The 22,438-nt window shown below is 42.3% G+C and overlaps 1 protein-coding gene across 3 annotated transcripts; it reads left to right on the top strand.

Moving 5' to 3' along the window:
• Positions 1 to 360: 360 nt before the first annotated feature.
• WDR86 (WD repeat domain 86) lies at positions 361 to 21,429 on the top strand. 3 transcript variants are annotated; one of them, XM_005150031.3, is made up of 7 exons: positions 361 to 489; positions 1,035 to 1,344; positions 4,055 to 4,196; positions 5,648 to 6,080; positions 15,199 to 15,334; positions 18,699 to 18,802; positions 20,046 to 21,429. In XM_005150031.3, the coding sequence occupies exons 2-7, from the start codon at positions 1,182 to 1,184 to the stop codon at positions 20,262 to 20,264; spliced, it is 1,197 nt and encodes a 398-aa protein (XP_005150088.1). In that variant the 5' UTR covers positions 361 to 489; positions 1,035 to 1,181; the 3' UTR covers positions 20,265 to 21,429. The 3 variants fall into 3 exon arrangements, with proteins under 3 accessions (XP_005150088.1, XP_030905649.1, XP_030905648.1); XM_031049789.2 differs by lacking the exon at positions 361 to 489 and adding an exon at positions 526 to 555; XM_031049788.2 differs by lacking the exon at positions 361 to 489 and adding an exon at positions 851 to 867.
• The last annotated feature ends 1,009 nt before the right edge of the window (positions 21,430 to 22,438 follow it).

The following is a 22,438-nucleotide window of genomic DNA, read 5'->3' as shown; positions in this document are numbered from 1 at the left end:
CTCAGCTCTTCCCCCAGCACCGCCCGGTGACTGAAACGAGGTAAGGGCGGCTTGAGCCCTGCGGAGGGGTGGGGGATGCGTCTGTCCCTCGGAAAGGGGGGCTGCTGTAGATGGAGGCCATCCCGGAGGGGCAGAGCTGCCGGGAACCCCCCGGGAGCACAAGGCAGCGGGGAGCGGTGACACCGAGGCGGCAGCGCAGGCGGGGGGAAGCCGCCGCTTCCCGCCCCGGTGGAGGGGGCTGCCGCGATTAGAAGGCTGTAACATGGAGGGGGAGCTAATGGAGGGAGGGCCGGCGCTGGGGGTGAGGAACCGCCCCGAGATGGCCTGAGGGGGGCACGGCGGCGGCGGGGCGCCCGCCTCGACCCGGCGGCGGAGGGGAGCCCTTCCCACCTCCCCGCAGGGCGGAGGAGACAGCAGCGGGGAGATCCCGCACTCGGGCCGGCGCTGGCTCCGGCCCCCTCCGAGGGAGAGGTTCCCCCTCCCCAGAGGGTAAGTATGGGATCGCTCCGCCGGAGACGAGCCCCGCGCCTCCCCCCGGGGCCCTGAGGAAGTGCCGTAGGGCGGAGATGCGGGGGGGGCTCTGCGGGAGGGATGGCAGCAGCTCGGGAAGGGGAGGACGGGGGCCGCTGAGGTGATCCCAGGGCGGGGGGAGAACGGGGCCGGCAGTCCCCTGGGGCGTTGGGGGCCGCCTGGGGCTGGGCTTCCTTCTCCGGGAGGTGTCGGCTCTTCAGCGTGCCCCGAGTTAGCCTTGAACTCGCTGAAGAAGCAGCAGTGCCGGCAGCCCGAGCGCGGCACCAGGTAGCGGTACCGCCGCCGTCCGGGCTCGGGGGCCTCACGTAGCTCAGTGCCCAGGGAGAAGGCGCACCGGTAAGCCTTGCGGCTGGAGGGCCGTCTGCCACCGTAGGGCTCCGGGTCCTGCGGGGAAAGAGGCGCTCAATGGCTTCAGCACACCCTGACTGGGAAAGTGATGCATCCACGGGGGAGATGAAACGATTTAATGTGCCCTCCTCTTCCTCCTTTGTGTCTCTCTACAGGAGTCTGGACTACGCTGCTGAGTTTTTGGAGTTGATGTAATGGCTGAAGTTGTTCAGTGGGAGACAGCTGGAGGCAGAGCATGGTCTGGCGCTTACACAGTGCCCATGATCTGACCCACAGCCTCTGCCTTTGCTGGGACCACCAGGATGGGGAACAGCGGCTCAGCCGTGAAGGTCTGCACAGATCACCAAGGAGGCATCAACTGGCTGAGCCTGAGCCCGGACGGGCAGCGGTTGCTCACAGGTAGTGAAGATGGCACTGCGCGGCTCTGGAGCACTGCTGACAGCCAGTGCCATGGCCACTTCCAAGGTACAATAGTTTCTGTTCACCTAGCTTTTGAGTCTGAAGCATGGCACAGGCCACACAGCATGTTCTGGTCTCTTTCAGTCGCTGCAGCCTGCCTGGTAGCCAAAATCATGCTTGTTTTGCTTTGTGGGTTTTCTGAGTATTTGTTGCAGTAATGTAAAGCAGAAGCTGTTTCAACCCAAACAGGTTACCAGTGCTACTGAATGCACAGATCCATTTGTCTGAGGGTGGGGAGCATAGCAGTTGTTCAACTCATGTCTCTTTCTGGAAGCTGTCTGGTTTACACCCTGGTGAAATACTGTTTCTTTGTTACTGTCTCTCTCCCTTTCTTCTATTATGTCTTTCCCTTTTAATCATGTCATTTTCCAGACAATCTTTATTTGGACCCTCTTGACCCAGAAGTCTAGAAAGAAACTTCACTAAACAGGCTACTTCTTTTCCCCCATATTTGACACACAGAAATGTTAATTGCTGTGTTGTTTCTTTTAAATTGCTTTTGCATTTTAAGCAATTTCTTAACCTTAGACTAGCATTTCATTAAAAAAAAAACAACAACTGTAGAAAGTGTCATGCAGGACTCAGATGTTGTGAATTAATGATGTTTGTATTCTTGCTTGTTCATGTTTTCTCTTAACACACACACACACACACACAAAACCCTCTTAAATCTGGAATTTCTAATCCTTTTTTTCCTCCAAAGAAGAAATTACATTGCTGTAGTCATTGTTTGTTTACTTTCCTGCTTGTTTTTTGACTATGGAGTATTGTCTTTTTTTTCTCCACATCCTGCCATGGTTCTGGCTCCTGAAAAACTCACTGCATTTGCTTTAGGCTTAGAATTCCCTTTAAACCACTAATTAACTTTTAACTAGAAAGAGAAATATATTGGATAATATTCAGAATGTGGCCTAATGTTTGGTGTGTAAACCTAAAGATGGTTTTGTGAACTGTCAGTTGAATCAGATAATTGTATGTGTTTTATATTTATGCACACATAGAGCTGTTGTGTAAATGTGTGTTGTACAAGCTATAATTATGGATAAACCTGTATCTATAACACAGTTTCAAGCTTCTACCACAGCATAACCAGCAGACTTCCTTGGTGGCTGCTTTTGACCAGACCTTGTCTGCCACAGGGGGATTTGGCATCCTTTGTGTGGCCGAGTATAACTGATGCTTAAAATCTGACTGTCAGACTTGGGTTCAGTAACCAAGATGCTTTTTTGATCTTCTCGGAGCAGGATTATTTGATGATGGCAGAACAATCCTTCTGGTTGAAACCTGTCCCATTTAAGCTGCATGCAAAAAAGTTTTCACAAAATTATGAGGATGAGCATAGGTTTGCCTATCGCCTATAGCCCTGGTGATCTTTTTAATTTGCTTAAAGGGAAACAAGATGAACGTTTGTAATGTAGATTCTGGTTTGCTTTTGAACTACAGGCGTTGTAGTAAAATCTACTTTTTTCAGTCAGTGAAACTGTTTTACTGGAAAAAAGTGTTTTACTGGACAGTCTGCTTTCCCTCAGTTTTTTTACCATCTCTTTATTCTACAGTGTGATTCTGGTTTTCCAATATCTTTTTCTGCCCATCTGTGTCTCTTTAGTCACATTTGTCCTTATATTTTTATTTTTTTCCTCAAAGAATAGTGTTATTTAAATCACAGTAGGGCCCAGTGGCTTCAACCAAAGACTGGGTCTCTCTTTTGATAGTTCCTTCAGAGGAAACAGTTCTGATCTTGAAAGCTTGCAGTCTAAATAACTAAAACAGAAGAGTGCAAGATAATACTATCCCAATGATTAGATGGGTTACAACAATTTCACGCAGGAGATGAATAAAGCTGGGACTTGAATCCTAAAGTGATTTTTAAATACTATGCATTTAGTGATACAGTAGGAAAATTGCACACCTTGCTAAACAACAACAAAAGTTTAAGGTTGTCTTGATTTCTCTTCACTCACATTACTCTGGTTTTCAGCCTGAAGTTTTTAGAGCCGCAGTTGTGTCTATTTTTATTGTAACTGTAGAGTCCCAGCGTACTTAATTGTGCTCTTATTCTTTCTTTTTGTGTCATTTCCTTAAAGGTATACTGATATTTTGAAAATTGTGGGGTTTATTCATGTTATTATTAGTCATGATGGAAAGGCATTGTCTGACTTTACCAGATACGGGTTTTTTTTTTTGATTGGTTGGTTGTGTTTCATTCTGCTTGGACAATGAAACTAAACTTGATGGTAAGTCTCATGTCTTCCTTTTTTCATGGTTTCATGCTTTAATTTAGGACTGTTTGTGTCCTGACAGTCAATGGGCTGAGTCAAAATGCAGCCTTTTTTACCTGACTTCAGGAAAAAGAAGCAAAAGCATTTCTTTGTTAATAAAATAAGTAATTTTTAACTGGTTTTAAATTTCAGTAGTCTGAATTTAATTGCACTGATGTTAATTTAGGTCATTATAGTTTTATAATACTGTTCTATCTACCTGATTGGTGGAACTATACTGTTTTACTCTTTCACTTAATCCTTAGTGAAGCAGAGTTTTCTGCTGTTAGCTACAAATGTGTTTTATACAAATCTTTAAATGTGAAGAACATGGTGGTGCACTTAAAACTAGAGTTTCAGTCTGTTTGCTGTATTTTTCTTAGTTAATGTGAAGAGCTTGACTAGTTTGTCCTGCTTGCATGCACCATGATTGAATTTGTTTCCTTTGTTATTCCTAGGACATGAAAGCTACATCACCTTTTGCCACTTAGAAAACGAGGCTGCCTTCACGTGTAGTGCAGATCACACTATTCGAAAGTGGGATGTGATGACGGGTCAGTGCCTGGCCATTTACCGAGGACACACATCAATTGTTAACAGGTTGGTTCTGTGAAGTTCTTCGTTGTGTTCCTGTAATCTGTTACCATGTATATTGTTATTTCACTGCAATTCTCCATTACTACACTAATAAAATGGGTTGTGTAAACCTTTGAGTTCATGCTACATGTGTTCTGTGCTGTAATGATTAGTTTTCCTAGCAACAGTGCTGACACATCCATAGACAGCAGATAGGAGAGAAATGAAAGGCACACAGCAGGGGAATTGAATCTAGGGCTAGGAATGAAATTCCAGAAGAAATTACTCAATTGATAACAGATGCTTCTGATAAATAGATTTAAAAACATCATGTCAAGCCTTTGTGTATCAGTAAGAGGGATAATGTCAGGGCTTTTTCTGGAATTACTATTCTTGTTTGTGAAAATGAAGTTTAATATTAAACTGATTGTGTGTGACTGATTAGCAAGTCAGTTTGAAGTGCCTCTCAATAGCTGGACTGGATTTAATTAATGGCAAATAGAGCAGTCAGAGATTGGTTGTTCTTTTCTTTTTTTTCTACATTTCTTTTTTGGTGGGTGGAAGGGGGCTTTGTTCCCTACTAAACTCAAAACACATATGATGTGTAGCTGGATTCTGTAAATAGTTAGGAAGGCTGGCTCTCTATTTTGGCACTGGCCTGATTTTTTGCTTAAATCAGCAAATGGAAATATGTTCCCTATTCATATGACTTTGTTGTCAGTTTGAAAGGTTTCAGAAGGCCAAACTCAGCTGACAAAGATGAGAGATTCTGATGTTCACTATCTCTGGTTTGGGAGATTTTTCTGTTGCATGTTCATGGAGGCTCAGTAAGTTGGATCCTTGAGCTGTAATCTGATTTGCTCTTCAGTTATGTAACAAGTGAAGTACTCTTGCTCTTTTTTGAGATCCTGGGCTAAGTGAAATTAGGTGTATATGTTTTTTTCTTGTGCTCTCTCTGATGATGGAAAGGTGATTTTCTTTGCACACTGTCAGTTACAGATCAGGTTCCTAATGTATTTTTTCGTTTTTAATCTTTTAATTTTCATAGGCTTTTATAAATAATTATTTGTAAATACTAATAAATAATTATCAAGAATGAGTTTAAAAAGAACCAAACAGCCCCCAAAACAACAAGCTCTTAGCTAGTATATGTAACTTATGAAAAATACCTAATGGTCTTGCTGGACAAGATTTTGGAAAAACACAAAGCTACGGTGCTGCATCAATGTACCTGAATACCCAAATAAGGGGTCTTAGTTTTAAAAGTAGGAACAGGGAGGTTTTTACTCTTCTACAGTTTTCTACAACAAAAAAGTTGATAAAATGTGTGTACTAAACAGTGATACTGAATTGGGATTACCTATGTTGTGTTCATGCTACTGTTTCTAACTTGAGGATGCTTGGGATTGAAATTGTGTCAAAAAATTGTCATGTAAAAAGAATTATATGTTCATACATGTAAACCTTTTTTGCAGGATCCTGGTTGCCAAAGACTATCTTTTTAGTGGCTCCTATGACAGGACGGCGCGCTGCTGGAGTGTGGACAAGGAGAAACAAATCCAGGAATTCCGGGGCCATCGGAACTGTGTCCTGACTCTAGCTCACTATTCCTCCAGGGATGTTCTTGAAGAAGAGGAGGAAGAAGAGGAGGAGGAGGAGAAAGTAAGCAGAGACCTCCTGGTGACAGGTAGCACAGACTGCACTGTTAAGGTCTGGTGGGTGTCCAGTGGGCGCTGTTACCAGACTCTGCTGGGACACACTGGGGCTGTCTTATGCCTTATACTTGACGCACCAAACAGGGAGCTGTTTTCTGGCAGCACGGATTATACCATTCGAACGTGGAATATTGTCACTGGTGAGCAGTTGAAAGTCTTCAAAGAGCATCAAGGATCAGTAATTTGCCTAGAGGTAAGAACAGAGTCTTCAAGAGCTATTTGAAGGGAGAGGAGGGTATCCATATCCTAACTCATGTGGGTCTTAGTTGTCTTTTCATTCATAAAATAGCTCTTCCAAGACAGGTTATAAATGGTAAGCTTAAACATTCGTGTAATAACAAAATACTAGTGCTCTGTGATCTTAAGACAAATCCTGTTTTAACACTTTCTGATGTCCTCTTGGCTTCTAATGGCTATCTTCATCTCACTTGTAGCTCAGTACCTGTTTAAATGTCCTAGGTCTTGAAACTCATGAGTCAGTTTGCTGGGAGGACTGTTCATCTGAGTAGGATTGTATACACAGGATCACCAGACTTTGAAGAAGAATAACCTGAGCAAGTAAATAAACACAGTGCTGGGTAACTTAAAGAGGGGAGAGGAAAAAAATTCTGAGTAAATAAGGTAACTTAAAAGAAAAAAAAAAGACAAAACCAAACCAAAGCCCAACCCAGAATTGTGGGTGAAAAATAATAGGCAAGCATAAAGCTGAAAGAAATCCTGCTTTAAAAAACACAGACATAATTTAAGGAAAGGAAGGAAGAAAGAGGTGGCCAAGAAAAGAAAACAGGCAAGGAAAATGGAAGAGAGAAGTAGAGCATGGAGAAGAGAAGTCAGGAAATGATGGAGGAGAGAGGGGGAAAAATTTAATGTGACCTGAAAAACTACACTCTGTTTTTCTGTTTGCAGTATTTTACTGGTGAATGCTGCCAGATTTGTTCATGTTGCAGAGGAGAGGAGAAGGTTAGGTAGATGAAGGAAAAGGGGAACAATCGCACAAGCACTTGTCCTGTACACTCCGTTACCAACAAGAAAATGCTAATAGTAGATTTGAAGAAGGTGCGTGATGGTCTATAACTTAGTTTTAGGTCCGCAAACCTTAAATATTTGTAAATACATGTGTCTGTCTGAAGTTCATGACAATAGTTTTTCTTCCTACTCTCCTTGTCTGTGTTTGTTGACCCTAAGTGCTTTTCCTTTAAGGAGGTTACAGTGTGTGTTTTCAATAGCTGTTTAATAAACGTTGCCTTTGTTTCTAAAGAAGGTAAAGACACAGCTGACACTAACAGTCTAAAAATCTGATAGAGCTGAAGGAATTCTGTTTTCCTCTGTTTTCAGAAATGGGAAAAAAAGCCACACACAATCATATTACCCTGGAGTAATGTTTGTCTTGCTTGGGTAAATTCTCAGTGTTAAAGCTTGTTTTTATGATACTGTGGTAATGTATTTTGAGGATGCTCAAGTAAATCAAATCTGTTGCTGTTCTTAGTTTCACGCTACGTTTTGTTGTTTAATTGTAACCCTTCTCCAAGGCACAGATTGGCAACAAAAGAGCTTGTTTTAATTTAATTGGGTTTTTGCTAAAATTGTTACACAAAACTGGCTTGACCCCCTCTCAGAAGCCTGGGAAATTCAATTACACTCTTTGAATGCTCAAGAATGAGCAATGCTTCTCTGCTTGTGAGCACAGTGTTAAACAATGGATTTAAACAAATAGAACTTCTCGTAGGGGATAGGAAAAGCAAAAGCAATACATGTATTTGGAAAACCTAAAGAATTCAAAGTACACAGGACTACTGCTGCCAAGGCTGTGTTGGCAACAGTCCTGGACAGATCTTCTAGCTGTAACTGGTAGCCCGTCGCTTCTCTCATCATCAGTTGATGTTTGAGGCTAGAAGAGTCCAGCTGAGGTACATACTGCCCCCACAGAGAGCATTTAGTTTCTAGGCCTCTAAAACTTACCCCAGCTTAAGCAGTCACTGTACTGCTGTTGAATAGCTTTAGGCTGTCGATCTTCCCTAATTCCTGCCTCTTCCTTACTGGGTTCAACACTAGTCCTTCTGTTCCACTTGGCTGCCTCTCAGCACAGCCCACGTGGTATTTTCATTCTTTTAGAAAGGGGGCAATCACCAGAATCCATACAAAGATGTTGGAACAGAAGGGAAACTTCCTGAGGAGAGGTGTTTGGGTTGTTTTATTTTTGTTTTCTTCTCAAAAAACTCTTGAAGCCATTTTTTTCTTTTTCTTTTTTTTGCTTGGGCTTCATAGAGGCAGTATTGCAATCTGTGATAGTGAATTGCCATAGCACTTTTCAAACTGTGGGTCAGGAAGGGCTTGGAGGTAGTTGTGAGTGCTCACCGTAGCTAGCAGACATTTTTAGTTGTTGACAGTAGTTAATTTTCTTCAGGGCAGAAGTGAGCTGGTAATTACACCAGGTTTTCACTCCCTTGTCCTGGAAGAGCTGTGTTGGTACCAGTGATTAAAGGTAGCTACCTGTTCTCTGGGTGGTAATAATACTTTTGTGGAGAGAATAAAGGGGAAAAATAAAGACTTATTTTCATTTTCTGTATTCAAATAAAGATCCCTGAGGGAGGGTGACCTTTCCAGAAGTTTGAGAAATGCTCAGTGTGATCTCTCATCCTGGACACAAATCAGGAAAAATTTCGAGATTGAGACCATATTTTTCCCAACTTTAAAAAGTACTGTTACTAACAGGAATGCCCCAGGGATGTTCTAAACTGCTGCAAATACGGTCTGGACTGTTCTAGTTGTCTCCCATTACTTTCCAGTAAATACCAATAGTGTCCCTGTAGCAGTGAATGGAAATTCCTGGAGCATCTTGAAGGAGTGTTTTGTGTTTTCCTTCCTGCAGTGCTGGTGTGTGAAAAGCAGAGGGGTGATGCCACAGGGGTGTTTGGATTTTGAATATTTCTCACTTGCCCTAAGATCCTTTAGGTGGTATTGCCAGCTAGTGTAAGTCAAGAGGAGCCTGAAAGCAACTCTTTATCTAGAATGTCAGAACAGAAAGAGTTGGTGAGTTTTCAGCTTTCCCTTTTCACCTGTCCCTGGTGATTCTGCATGGTGGAGGAAAGAGGGTGAGCTGTTCTGATACTCTCCAGGGCTTGTCCTGCTGTCCTGGGTCAAGTCTGTTGAGGTGATTTAGCAGCTGCATGTGGTCTGCTGTCAAAGTAGTTTCTGCTGCAGGTACCAGCTTATTCTAATGCAGTTCTTGTCTTCCTTCCACTACCTAAATTAGACTGTCAAAGATTTTTGCCAGGAGACTTTCTATCTGCATTAGGAATCATGTGTGTGCTAGGTGCTTAGGCAGCCTTGATTACTTTACTGTCATTGTCAGGCAAGGTAACTAGCAGTGGAGCAGCCAGAACTCATCTCCTGCAGTGCATTGATAGCTTGGCAGGCAAGGGACAGCAGCTGTTTTGAGTGCTCCCTCTTCACATAAGAGCCAATAATGAGATTTTAGAAGAAGCAATGGGGAAAAGTAAGGGTGGGCTGAGTATAATTACACAGCTCATGCTAATCCTTCCACTTAAAAATTTCAGGCCTGGCTGAAGACCAATATTTGCAATTAATATCAAACATGCATTTCCATGAACATGACTGCCTGCAATAGGCTGAATAACCCTGACTTAAATATTTACTTGTGTATGTTTTCCTAAATGTCTCCAAAGTAGCTTTGCAAAGTATTCACAAGGATTGTTCTGCCTCTTGCGTATTTATCAAAATTATGCTGCCAAAAGCTGGCAGAGAGAAATGATCCAGCTTGGAATTTAGCTTGGATTCTATAGGAAACATTCATGCAAGAAAAAACCTTTCTTGCAGAAGGAGTTTTAAATGAACATGAGTGGGCAAAGGACTTGTGTCTGGTTTTCCTGCAAAAGATCCTTTGTTTGGACCATTCCCTTTAGTTGCCTTTTAAAGCTGACTTGAAGAAAAGAATGCTTTGAACAAAACCATTGCCTGAACTTCATTTTTATAATTTAACTGTTATGATCACAGGGACAGATTTTTTTTCACACCAATTAAGTGCATTAAAATAAATTCAGTTATTTTTCTGTAATTTATGTCTGTATTTATTGTGTAATTCATCAGAGAATAAAACTGAATTAGAGGAATACGAATGTGTGCAACACCTGTAGAAAAGAAACATGTTGCTAGGACCATTACTTTGCACTGCAGTAAAAAAACTGAGAAATGTTCTCTTAACAGCCAGGCCAGAAAGCTCATTCTAGATGGAATCTCGGGAAAAAAAACCCATTTTCTTGCCCACAGGGAGTTTGTTAGCTCGTTAAAATGAATGTGGTTTGAATGTGATCCTGAAAGTCTAACTCTGCTGAAGGCTTACATAGTTGTGACTTGAGTTTGGTCCAAGTTGGTGATTTTTAACTTAGAAGTGGTTGTAAACAGAAGACCCAGCTGGCAGGCTGTGGGAATACTGACCCCCATGTGAAGAATACACTGGTAATGGGACATGTGGTGGCTGATGTGAACACATCATGAAGTTCCCAGGAGCCAGTCTGAGGGCAGTGACCTTCAGAAAGAGAATGTATCCAAAGCTAGAGAGCCAATTGCCTCTCCTTGGATGAGGGTTAAATTGTTTCTTACAGCAAAGGTTAATTGGGAAAAGTCTATTCCTATAAGGCTGAAATACCCACTAAACAGCTCTTTTGCAGATATATTTGGCACTTACACAGGTAGAAATGGTCTTAAGCTGCTGCATACGATGAGTTCAGCCAAGCTTGTGAAGCAATAGGGTTGATTGTCTTGAGAGACCAACCCTAGATGTGTTCATTTATTTAGTTCAAACTGTGGTGTTTCTGACGGCTACAACCAAGGTTGGTGTGCACAAACCTGTCAATTTTTAATAGTGAAACCTGTAACTACTTTGGTGTTTACAACCTGTATTTTGCTGCTGCTGTTACTTTGCAGTCTGACTGAACTTCATGGAATAGAGCATCTCTGGTACTTTGGCTTGAGGATTAAGACAGGTTTGCTTCATTCATGTGTCTCAGTGTTTCATCTGGTTCAAAGCAAAGTCCCTCAGAGTAATGAGAAAAATTAACAGTCCAGGATTCCAGATGTCAATGCAGTGGTTTTTTGGTGTCTGGCTGAGGCTTTAGAACTGAACATCTGACTGCCATCAGTGTTTTAGTTCTTTTGAAGCTACTTGGGTATGAAATGTCCACTCAGCTCGTTAGTATTTGAGCTGCAAATCTGTTCTGTGTTGTCTGCTCTGCTACAGGTGTCCTTGACTTGCCATGCTTTTCCTTGTCAGGAGCTTTGTTGGGCAGTCAGCCAAAGTGAACAAGATGCCCAAGAGCCAGCCAAGGAAAATACAGCTTTGAAAATATCACCACTTCTCCAGGCAGTTGCAGATTGAAATATGTAGCTGTTTGTTCTGGTCATTTTTTAACCAAGATGTTGACAGACTTGTGTATATGTATGGAAAAAATATATTGAGAGACATTTTATATTTTGCTTCTAAATTATAAGGAAATAAAATTGTTTAATAAGAATAGGACTGAAACCTAGGGAATTAGGTAAAGGTAGGGAGACTTTGGGCTAGAAAGGCCCAGTAGTTATGGACCTGAGGATTTAGTCCACACGTATTTGCTGAAAATGGATGTCCATAGACAAAAATGGGTGCCAGTTGCGGCAGTGGGGAGGCTTGGCTCCCACCGAAGCTGCAGCATAATATTGCATTTTGGTGAAGCAGTCAGTATACTTTGTCCAGCTTCCAAGATGGGACAGTTCTGCTGTGCCTAATGTGTCAGTGAGGATGTTAACGCAAGGAACAGCAACATATCATTATGCCCAGTAGTCTAACAGGCCTAGCAGATATAGATTAAATGTCCTCTGCAGGCTGAGGAGACTTGAACCCATCTGGAGAGTCCTATAACTGCTGGATAGGAGAAGCCAAACTGGTGTAAGGAGGTTTAGCAAGAGTCCTAGAGGGAGAGCCAGGAGGAGGTAGTCTAACTACAGATCAGTGCTTTGGGAACCTGTCTGGAAGTGGACAGGACAACTGTGTTACAGTCCCTCTTCCGTAGGCTTTTTAGATAGTTTTCAATACAGCCATGACTTAAAAATGATTACACAAGTCAAGGACCTTGCTGTTGGCTGCCCCTAGGACCCCCACTGTTTCCACAGCAAAGGTTGCTTGTGCCCAGCCAGCACATGGGCATATGTACAGTGCGTCCAGCCATGGTGAATTAGAGCCAAGGCTGCCATGTCTGTGTTGTTGGGGCATAGCAACATCCTTTGGCAAACTGAACAAAGGCTCCTGAGTAAAAGTACTAATTTGACATGGGTGAGATTGGACTGGGGCCTCTGTCTTGCTCATCTCAGACAGAATCCCATCTGGTTTTCATATGCTCTCTTGACCGATTCCAGCGATACTAGTTGTACCCACCCAGTGATGTGCTGTTGCTTGTCACAACTGCCCTGAAGCACATAATGTTGTTGAAAAGGGCAGTTGTTGAAAGGGATGGTTGCAGCCTGGATCAGCCTCTCAAATCAGGGCTGCACTCTGGGATTTGGGCAGACAAAAGTTAGGATGCTGGAAATTTCAAATTCTTTTTTGGATAGGCTCTAGTTATGTTATGTGATGGCTCCCCATCTATAAAGTAGGGAAGGTATTTATATTACACAGAGGGTGAGGCTTACTTGTAAGGTGCTTTGGCTAGGGGAACAGTATATGATTGTTAGTATTTTGATTAAAGATCGATATCTGAACTGTTGTAGCTTAGGCTGGAGTTGTAAACTAGACCTGTCTTTAGTCAAGTGAAGGAGGAGTCATCTCACCTAAATTGATATAGATGGCTGCAGCTGAGAATGTTGTCCTTGTCAGGTAGAAACAGCAAGTTTTAAGGCATGATCTGCTTCAGACATCTGCTTCAGGATGAGATGAGTTGTACCCTAGATTCCAGTGACCTTAAGGGGACTATCTTAGCTGTCAGTATCGGCATCAATTTAGGTGAGATGATGCCTGCTTCATATTACTAAAGGCACATCTGATTTGTAACTTCAGCCTGAGCTGATACCTCTTGATGGCTTTCTTCACTAATAGCTTTTTTGTGCTCTGCATTTTAAAAATACCATGGAGATGAGAGGCTGTGTGACAGTCAGAGCTTGTACTGGGTTTTGCTGTTGGCTGTGCTGCAGGCTTAGTTTGTGGCATCCAGTAGATTGTTTAACCTGTTAGTAATTCTGTTTCCATGCAAAGCTGAGAATCCTGAGAGAGCTGGGCTTGTTCAGCCTGAAGAAGAGAAGGCTCCAGGGAGACCTTAGAGCAGCTTCCAGTGCCTAAAGGTGCCAACAGAAAATCTGGAGAGGGAATTTTTACAAGGGATACCTTCTTTAAACTGAAGAAGGTAGATTTAGATTATATATTAAGAAGTTGTTCTTTACCAAGAGGGTGCAGAGGCACTGGAACAGGTTGCCCCAAGAAGTTGTGGCTGTCCCATCCTGGAAGCATCAAGACGAGTTTGGATAGGCTTTGAGCAACCTGATCTAGTGGAAGGTGTCCCTGTCTGTGGCAGGGGGTTGGAACTGTACGATTTTGAAGGTCCCTTCCAAACCAAACCATTTGGTGATTCTATGGCTCTTTAGATCCTGGTGCTAAAAATTACCTGAGTCATTTAACACATATAAATTACCATGTAATTTAACACATTTTTATATGTAGCAAATTGGCAAATCTAGGCAAGTTGCAATTTTTCTGTTTCACTTCAGAATTGATACAGCCACTTAGATGCAGAAGTGAAGCAGCATAACTGACGTACCATCAGTGCAGAGTGGCATCTACCTGCAGGAGTTTGCAACTTGGTATTTTCCCTTGTTCAGTGAGTGGGTTGATGGTGCTCATAAGATGTCTGAAAAAGAAATGCAATGACTTGGCTGAGAAAACAAAGCAGGATCTCAGCTCAAAGCATCCTCTTCCATGTAGCAGGTGTAGCGCGACAGTGCTCTTAATACCATTCAGGTTGAGCATAGGAATTAGTCACATTAACTTCCTCAAGCTAACTGCTGGTCATTTGTGCTCTGTCCTCATTGAGATATACTGTTAATGCCATTGCTAAAATAACTTACAAGTAATATCAGTGGCATGATCCATGTCAAGTCGATTTGTCATTTGTTCTACAGTTGTTATCTTGGAGATAAGAGAAACATCAGGGGTTAGCATTCTGCTGGTCCTTTGAACCTTCTGATCTCTGTGCTTGGAGGATAGACAGGTATCAGTACTCCTGCAAATTCTTTGGGGAGGTCTGGGTCCCCTCCTGCCTCTCCATCCTTTTGGTACAGAGATTGCTGCAGCTCAATGAAATCCAGCTCTAATGACAATGTGCGATGGCTGGCTGCCCTCTTAGCACTGCCTTCAGAGGGCCAGTCCTCTGGTTGGAGGAGTGTGCAGTCAGAGCTGTACGTGATAATGGCTAGTAAAACCTTTAGTTTATTTTCATTAGATGGACATAGAATCCAAGGTTTTTGCCTGCACTGTGGAGAGTTTCCCTGCTGAGCTGCGAGGCTTTGGGTAGTTTGTTACTGTGTGTACTGGTTAGTTTTATAGTCTTGTGCAAGTCGGTTATTTTCTCTGTTTTGGCTTCTCAACTGCAGTCCTCTTCTTTTGTCATGTTGTTCTAAACTAACAGCAGAAGGCAACCTGGTTAAAGGTGTTTAAAAACTGTAAGGACTGTCAATTATTTAATAGTTTGATAACACAGTCTGAAAAGACTTGTGGAAATGCAGATACTATAAACAGTTCAGGGAAGTGTTAGTGTTCCCAAGTACTGACCTTGGGCAGAGGAATAATGTTAAATCCTGGTTTATGTTGCGTAGGATTTAATTTTTAATTTATTTTTTTATTGCTATTCAGAATTGTTCTGAAATTCTGGTTGTAATTAAAGCTCAGAAACTGATAAGAGTTCTTATCAAAAACGCTTTGCAGAAACTACACTGCTGGGTGTTTTTTGAGGCTATATTAATGTAACTGCTTATGGAAGTAGGGTTAGGATTGTTCAGCTCACTGAAATCCTGCCTGCTGACACCAGCAGATGGGCTAGTTTTTTTATCTTCTGAAACATGGGAGATGTTTGCAAGTCCCAAAAGTCATTGGGAGATGTGACTGAAGAATGCAAGGCTGGTTTTGCTCATCATTCCTCTGTTTCAGGGTGTAGTTGTTGCTCTTTGTGACAAGCTGTTGGGTTGGAAACCATGATTTCAGATGAGTTGCTTCAGTGCCATTCTCTCATGAACATGCCTGAAAGACTATTGCTGTTTTTTTCTCTTCCCTTCAGCTAGTGAATCGGCACTTGTATTCAGGAAGCGCGGACAGGACAGTGAAGTGCTGGTTAGTAGACACTGGGGAGCGAATCCAAACGTACAAGGCTCACAAACACAGCGTTAGCACTTTGAAATACCACGCTGGGATCTGTAAGTTGCCTTTCCTATGTTCAGCAGTCCCCTTCTTACTATTTGTCTGTGATCAAAGGTTGTTAATAGAGAATAATGTCATTTTGATGGCCTATGAAATTCTCGCTTTTTACAGCAAGTTTATGTTCAGTATCAACAGTATCAGCACTGGGTCCTTCATTAATGAGACTTCTGGAGCTGCATTTTCTCAGTGTTGATCCTGCTTCTCTTGCAACCAGTGTAGTCTTGACCAGACTCTCTAAAACCGTCAAAAAGAAAGTTTAGGCTCAAACAAAAGTTCTATTATCTGATGCCACCCCACCAGCTCTGCAGTTTTCTCTCTCTTCCCCCTCATCCTACCACCCAGTCCCTGCATACACTTACATTATTTTCCATAACACTCCCTTTTTTTTTTGTTTTTGTTTTTTTCTCAAAATGCAGGCAATATTGCTACATTTAGTCTCAGACCTGTGAAGGACATCCTGATAGTGTGATACAAGTGTTCACAGGGTTATTTAAGAGCTCATTTTAAGTTAAATGCAAAAATGCAAAAAGGGAGAATTGAATTGTTCCACTTGAAGAGTAGACAAAAATGTCTAAGTAGAATTTGGATGCATTTTAATTCTCAAAAGAGGAAATTTCCACTTAAAAATTAATTTAAATACTATGGTTGTATTATTATGATACATTGATCCCTTATTTACACAGTATCTAATAGCTTTGTTTCAATTAGAATTACAAATACACATTCACTGGATACCAAATTTTGGAGCTAATGTAGCTTAAACTTCTAGCCATTCACCTGGAACAGACAGATCAGCACTGTGTGTCCATTCTCTCTCTCAAAAATACTTCAATATAAATGGTGTTTGTTAGGGTTTATCTTGCATTTGCACCAGCTCAAGAGCATGCAAAGAATCTCAGCTGAGAAGTGATGACTTTCTGTTAGAAGATCTTAAATCTGTTGCTTGCTGTCTGATCAGGACCCAAAGCCTCATTGCCCCAAAGAGTTTAAAGTCTAAATAAGAAAATATAGTAGAAGAATGAGAGGAAAAAACAAATGTGTGTTTCCAAAATGGATTTATAGTGTACAGGGAGTCCAGCCAAATCTGAGAACTAATCTTTAAATCATCAGAACGTGTTTCTAGTGGCTCTCCTCAGTCTGCTAGTGTAATTAATAGCATGGGGAATATTAAAGCTGATTCTCAATCTAATTTACTTAATGATATTATCTTGATACTCTCCTACAGTATGTGCACAGGCATTCAAAATTTAATGCGGTTCATATATTTTCATGTTGCAAAACCTCCAAGGGAACATTTAAAACCTTTTCTCCCTCCCAGGGGTCTGTGAAATTTAAGTAAAAATAAGTTGTTGATTTTACTTTTTGGTTATTTGTTTGTTTCACAGCTGGTATATATGTAAGCATATATTTAAGTGCTAAATCTAGGTTAGATCAACAGCTCTCCTTTGAAACTCAGAGGTGCAAAGAGGCTTCCTAAACATAGAATGACAATTCAAAAGCCATAAAGAATGTCTGTCAAAAGCAAAATCCTGGTAGCAATAACTCAAGTAAACTGAGAGCTGCATGGTAGAAATATCTCAATTGGTTCCCACTCTTTGCATGTGTGTAATAGTATTAAGTGATTCCCATTCACTGGAAACTAAAAATACCTTTACCTTGTTCCCTGCTTTAGGTTTGTTGTTACTCATTTGCAGAATGGGACACAATGCTTTTTCAGGGTTGTGTTGGCAATTGAATTTATAGTTGCCCATATAAAATGACATTGATTTTCCACATCTGGATGCTTCTTGAAGGTGTATGCAGGAAGTATCCAGCCTCCTGCTGTTTAATTTGAAGTTGGAAAGCTGATGGCAGTAGTTGGCCTGTTCTCTCGTCTCTTCTTGTAGTCCTGAATTTACTGCTGTGGTAATTTCTTCACCTCTCTTTAGGAATTCAGTGCCTGACTTCCTCCAAAGGACAAGAAAACTGTTGTCTTCAGGCACTTCAGTTTTGTAAAAACCTTTCTATGCTAATGGATTTTGCAAAGGCATGAAATGCAGGGAGCAGTGAATATATTGCTTGTTGCAGTTCTAAAATATTTACCTGTAGATAAACTTGAGGAGTTTGGGTTAAGTGAAGGAAAGTGACTGTTTATGAAGACAGTTTGTAACACTTAAACACAAATATGCTCCTTTTTGGACATCTTGCTAAGTATAAAATCTAAGTATTTAACACTGCCTTACAGTTTCTGGATGCAGAGATTCTGGGGATCTGATGTGAAGATCCTGAAGTGTTGAGAAATCGTTCTTCGAACATGTTAAGATGCTGTATGGAAACCTGATGAACAGTCCAAATCCCTGATCATGCTTAATCTACTTAACCCCCACCCCCTACAGCACAAGCACAATGTAGCACACAGAGTTATAGCCAAAACCTGTAAATAATTCGGTGCCATACAGAAATGGAGATTATAGCCTGGGCCTTGAATCACTTAAAGGCTCTACTGCTTGCAGAGGTCCTAAGCTGCAGGGTTTAGTGGAAGAAATCTACCACGCTCAAAGAATTTATGGAGCTTCTTTGTAAAGCTGCCTACACATGCCACTCACCTCTGAGGACAGATTTAACTGTGGTGTTTCAACAGAGATGGCCCTGCCTACCAGTAGTAAGCTTTTGTTTGAAATGGGGAAGAAATGTTTTTGTAGGTTTGTTTTAATGAAGCTTAAGCCAAATTTGTATCATTAGTGTGAGAGGGGGGAAAGGCTGTTCCTGTGGTTTGCAGCTTTGCTGTACAGATGCTTCTGCTACAGCAGGAGTGTTGAAGGTACTGCAGTACTGAATAGAAACCTGGAAATAACTATGGTAAAACAAACAGAAGGCTTTAGTAGAAATCATTAAAACTAGGCTGGAGATAAATTGTCTGCTTTGAATTATTGAAGAATGTTTAGGAAGGGAGATGTAGGTGGAAGAGAAAAGCAGAAACAGAAATGTGTAGGAATTTCAGGCTTAAGGCAGTTCAGTGTTTTGAAAAACATAATGAAAATCATAGAATCACAGAATAGTTAGGATTGGAAAGGACCTTAAGATCATATAATTCCAACCCCCCTTGCCATTGGTAGGGACACCACACTAAACCATGTCACCCAAGGCTCTGTCCAACCTGGCATTGAACACCACCAGGAATGGAGCATTCATAGCTTTCTTGGGCAACCCATTCGAGTAAAATGATCTGAACTTGCTGTAATGAGAAGAGAATCAAGCCTAAGAATGCTATGTTGGCTTCCTTTGTGAAGTAGTTTTAGGTATATTGTTGAGCTTATATGAACTGACCGTACATGGCTGCTCACATCTGGCCATGTGCTGTGTTGTGTGATTGCATTGCAGTGTTCACAGGAAGTGGTGATGCCTGTGCAAGAGCTTTCAATTCCAGGAGTGGTGTCCTGCAGAAGATCTTTCGAGGACACAAGTTCATCATCAACTGCATCCAGGTAGGGAAGGGGCTTCTTTGCTGGGATTTCACATTTCCGATTGCTCCCTCGTTGTTTCGTGGGAACTGGTGTGGCTGGCTGTTCTGTGTGTCATAGATTGGATGTTGTTCTAGGGTAAGATGAAATGTAGCAGACATGAATATTCCTCATGCAATTTTAGGTAAACTTGATAATAGCAAGGGTAAGCAAAACCACACACTGAACCCCCAGAGACAGCCATCACTGTGTCTGTGATTGAGGTTTTTCAGGTCAGGTTAGACAAGCAAATGTAAGAAATGAGACAGACGTAACTGATCCTGTGTAGGTGCAGGGAATGGACTCTGGCCTTACATGACCCCTCCTGTTAAAGACACTGGTGTTTGCAGTGCTTTAGGGGGAAAAGAAGGTTTCTGCCTTCTCCAAGCAGAATAATAAATAGCATTATCCTTCTAACACCCTGGGCATGGTATCCATCAGTCACTGAGAAGTGGCGACACGAATGTGATCTTTAGTACATTAGTGAGGGGAGGCTGGGGCTGTGTCGTGCTTCCTTCTGCTGGAAGCCAGCCAGCTGGTGGGATACTGGCTTTTGCTGCCCACAGCTGGAAACTGCAGGTGCCTGCAGTGGAAAGGTGAGCACAGGAAGGGGAAGATGATGGAGACCAACACTGCTTCTGGGGCACAGTGAGGACAATTGGAAACGTTACCAACAGCATCAAGTGTTTCATTAAGGAAATGAAACTGCAGGAGGGAATCAAGTCATATTACTGCAAGTTTGGAAGAAAGAAAACAAATGCTGAAGGAGGAATTGTACCTATGGTTTACTGCAAAGGAAGAAGGGAAGGGGGAAGGAAAGCTTTCCTCACACACACACAACCCCCCCACTGGTCACTGCTGCTGATTTTAGTGCCTCCTTAAGCTTTGTCTTCAAAATCAGCAGTCTGAAAACAGCACAGAAATTCCCAGCTACAGCCTACTCTGACACTGAGCTTACTTCCCCATTGCTTTTCTAGTGGGTTTGGGTTATAAATAACTCTTGCTGTTTATATTTTATGGCTCTGTGAAGTGGCTGAGAAATGAGTCCTGGCTTGGTAATGGCTCATCCCACTTCAGCAGCTTTTGTGATAATTTATACCGGCTCTTGCAATGAGCCATCAGGCCGCAAGTGTTGGGATCAAGCTGTGTTTGCTCTGAGTTTTGACAGTTTGATTGTGCTGATTCCTAGCTGTATGGTTTGGTATTAAGTATCACCCATTTGTTCCAGATCCACAACGAGTTGCTCTACACAGCTTCCCATGATGGCACGCTAAGGATCTGGGACATCCGGGGAATATGCAAGAGAAACAAGAGGCGTTGGAAGAAGGAGAGGTCTGCCCAGGGCCGGGGCTCTCAGAAGGGAAGTCTGTCTCGCCTCTTCAATAACAAAGTCGGCTGCATGGTACAGCAAGAAAATGGGGAACATGAGGCTGTTGAACTGATGTGACCCCATAGCAGACTTCCCAGCAGTGACCAAAGCTGTACCTTTTATTTTATGCACCACTGTGTCCATGTAAACCAGAACTTGGAAAGAGATGGGAAAGCGCTTTTGGGAAACCTCTTTTCCGGGAGCCAGGATTCTCTGTCAAATAGGGTCCAGTCAGATCCTGTTGCTGCTGACTCACATCTGAGCAGCACTGGGGGCGGAAGGGACTGCAGTGTGGTTCACGTCAGGTACCTTGTGTGTGTTTGTGTGTAATTGAGAACTGTACTCATAACTGCTTGTTTTCAGTTCCTGCTGGCACAGAGATGCTGCACACTTCTCTGCCTGTCCAGTATCTAATAAGAAATGTCTCCTGTTCCTGCTGCTCTCTCACATGCCCTCTGTTCAGCCAACTGGAGAAATGAAAGGTGTGCTGCAGTACAACTACAAATCCAATTTCCACAATTGACCTTTGGGTCAGTTTTTTGCTGGTATGACCATTTGATGCAGAATGGAACAGCTCAGCAGGAGTTTAAAGCAGATGCCACCTCTCTGCCAAGTTGGGAGTAGTAGGACAGACATTAAATCATTTTAACAAAAGAGAAGCTAGAGAACAAGCTCAATCTCAGACCTGTTGTGCCAAGGTCAGCTCTTTGCCAAGATACAGCAGTTGTGCTCCTCCCTAAAACCTGGCAGGTTCTTTTTTTACCTTTGATGATCTCTCACTTCAGCTGTTCACCAGGGCACCAGGTCTGCGTGGCTACTGCTTTGTTGGCCTTACAGGAAAAAAGGATTTCCTTATATCCACTGGGAATTGTGTTTTTCAAAGGAGAGGAGAGGAAATCAGGAGGATTTATTGAGGAGTCTAGATTTTGTTGCCTCTCCTTCTTACGAGGCCAGGTCTAGCCCTGGTTTGATAGGTCATTAGTAATGTCAAATAAGTAATCAAGCTCAAGAGAAGCTCTCCCAGTCTCTTTCCAGGTTCATCCTTCTCTGATAACCACTGAGCCATGAATAAACAAGGGTTCCTTTATTTTTCTATTTGCAGATATAACTCTTTGTAGAACCAGTACAGAAGTATCTAACCACATGTTTTTATTTTTATGGCTTTATTTATTCTGCACTACAGCAAGATAAAGATGCTGTAATCCTTTTTTAGAATGGACTAATAAACATGTGGCATCTACAGACAACTCATTGTCTAAGTTTTATTTTCATTTAGAGGGGATTTGTCTGGCTGCAGCTCAGAATGGATGGAATATGGCAAAACATACACTTTTGGAAGCATTTCCTACCTTTTCCTCAGTGGTGGGCCTCTCATTGCTTGTTTGCCTCTCCTGCCAAGCAGCTTCGTTTGCTCTTTACTGACAGGTTTCCATGTTTAGTAAGAAACAGTATTTTAATGATGTTAAATGCATACTTAAGATCAGTAATTTGGGAAGTCATCTGCATAATGAAGCCTTAATTCCACTGTAAACCTTTTGGTCTGGTTGTTGTAGCTCGGTACTGGCCCTGTTGAGACATCTGTGCAGTGGTGGCTCTTGGTTGTTGGGGTGATGACTTGTCATACAGCTCATTTTGTCTGTATGTTGCTTTTGAGGTCAATGCCTTCAGCAGAGATGGACAGAATTGCACACATCATCTTTTTGTTTAGATCCTTGCATGAAGGATATTAGACACAAGAGCTTATCTGGCCCTACAGCAACTGCACATGGAATTAGGAAATGGATTTCATAGACATAGATCTCAAAGAATGGAATTAATGAGTCATTACCACTTCTGGCTGTTGCTGAACATATCGCAGTGCCTTCAACTACATGGTCAAAATTAACTTTAGAACTTTTAGCCAGTGCCACTGAGAACTGCACACACAGTGCAGCAGCGCCAGCAGAATTCCGTGAGGGAGGAATGGCTTCTCTGACAAGCACTGTGTTACAATGCTAATTTTAAATTCCCCAAGGACAAACCTTCACTTCTGAAGTTGTCACTGCCAGTCTGCTCTGCAAGCCACTTCAAAGAGGAGAAATGCTGCCTGTAGAGCCCAGCGCTGCTGCTGGTGTGTGCCTCAGGGCTAGCCAAGGTAAGGCCAGTAGGCTTGGGATACCCCCCACCTAAAGGGAGGGATAAATTTGTGCTTCCCCACCTGCTTCGTGCTAACACTACATCAGTCACATTGTATATCTTCGATTTTAAATTCT

Source organism: Melopsittacus undulatus, chromosome 1, assembly GCF_012275295.1.
Source record: "Melopsittacus undulatus isolate bMelUnd1 chromosome 1, bMelUnd1.mat.Z, whole genome shotgun sequence".
In the NCBI taxonomy this organism is placed as follows: Eukaryota; Metazoa; Chordata; class Aves; order Psittaciformes; family Psittaculidae; genus Melopsittacus; species Melopsittacus undulatus.
This window is presented reverse-complemented; position numbering and strand designations above follow the sequence as displayed.

What these genes read in the sequence shown, in the direction of transcription:
- WDR86 (XM_005150031.3), top strand. Translation starts at nt 1,182, where the DNA reads ATGGGGAACAGCGGCTCAGCCGTGAAGGTCTGCACAGATCACCAAGGA. An exon ending in GATCAGTAATTTGCCTAGAG is followed by an intron (nt 6,081 to 15,198) that starts GTAAGAACAGAG and finishes TCTTCCCTTCAG; the next exon opens with CTAGTGAATCGGCACTTGTA. An exon ending in TCATCATCAACTGCATCCAG is followed by an intron (nt 18,803 to 20,045) that starts GTAGGGAAGGGG and finishes CATTTGTTCCAG; the next exon opens with ATCCACAACGAGTTGCTCTA.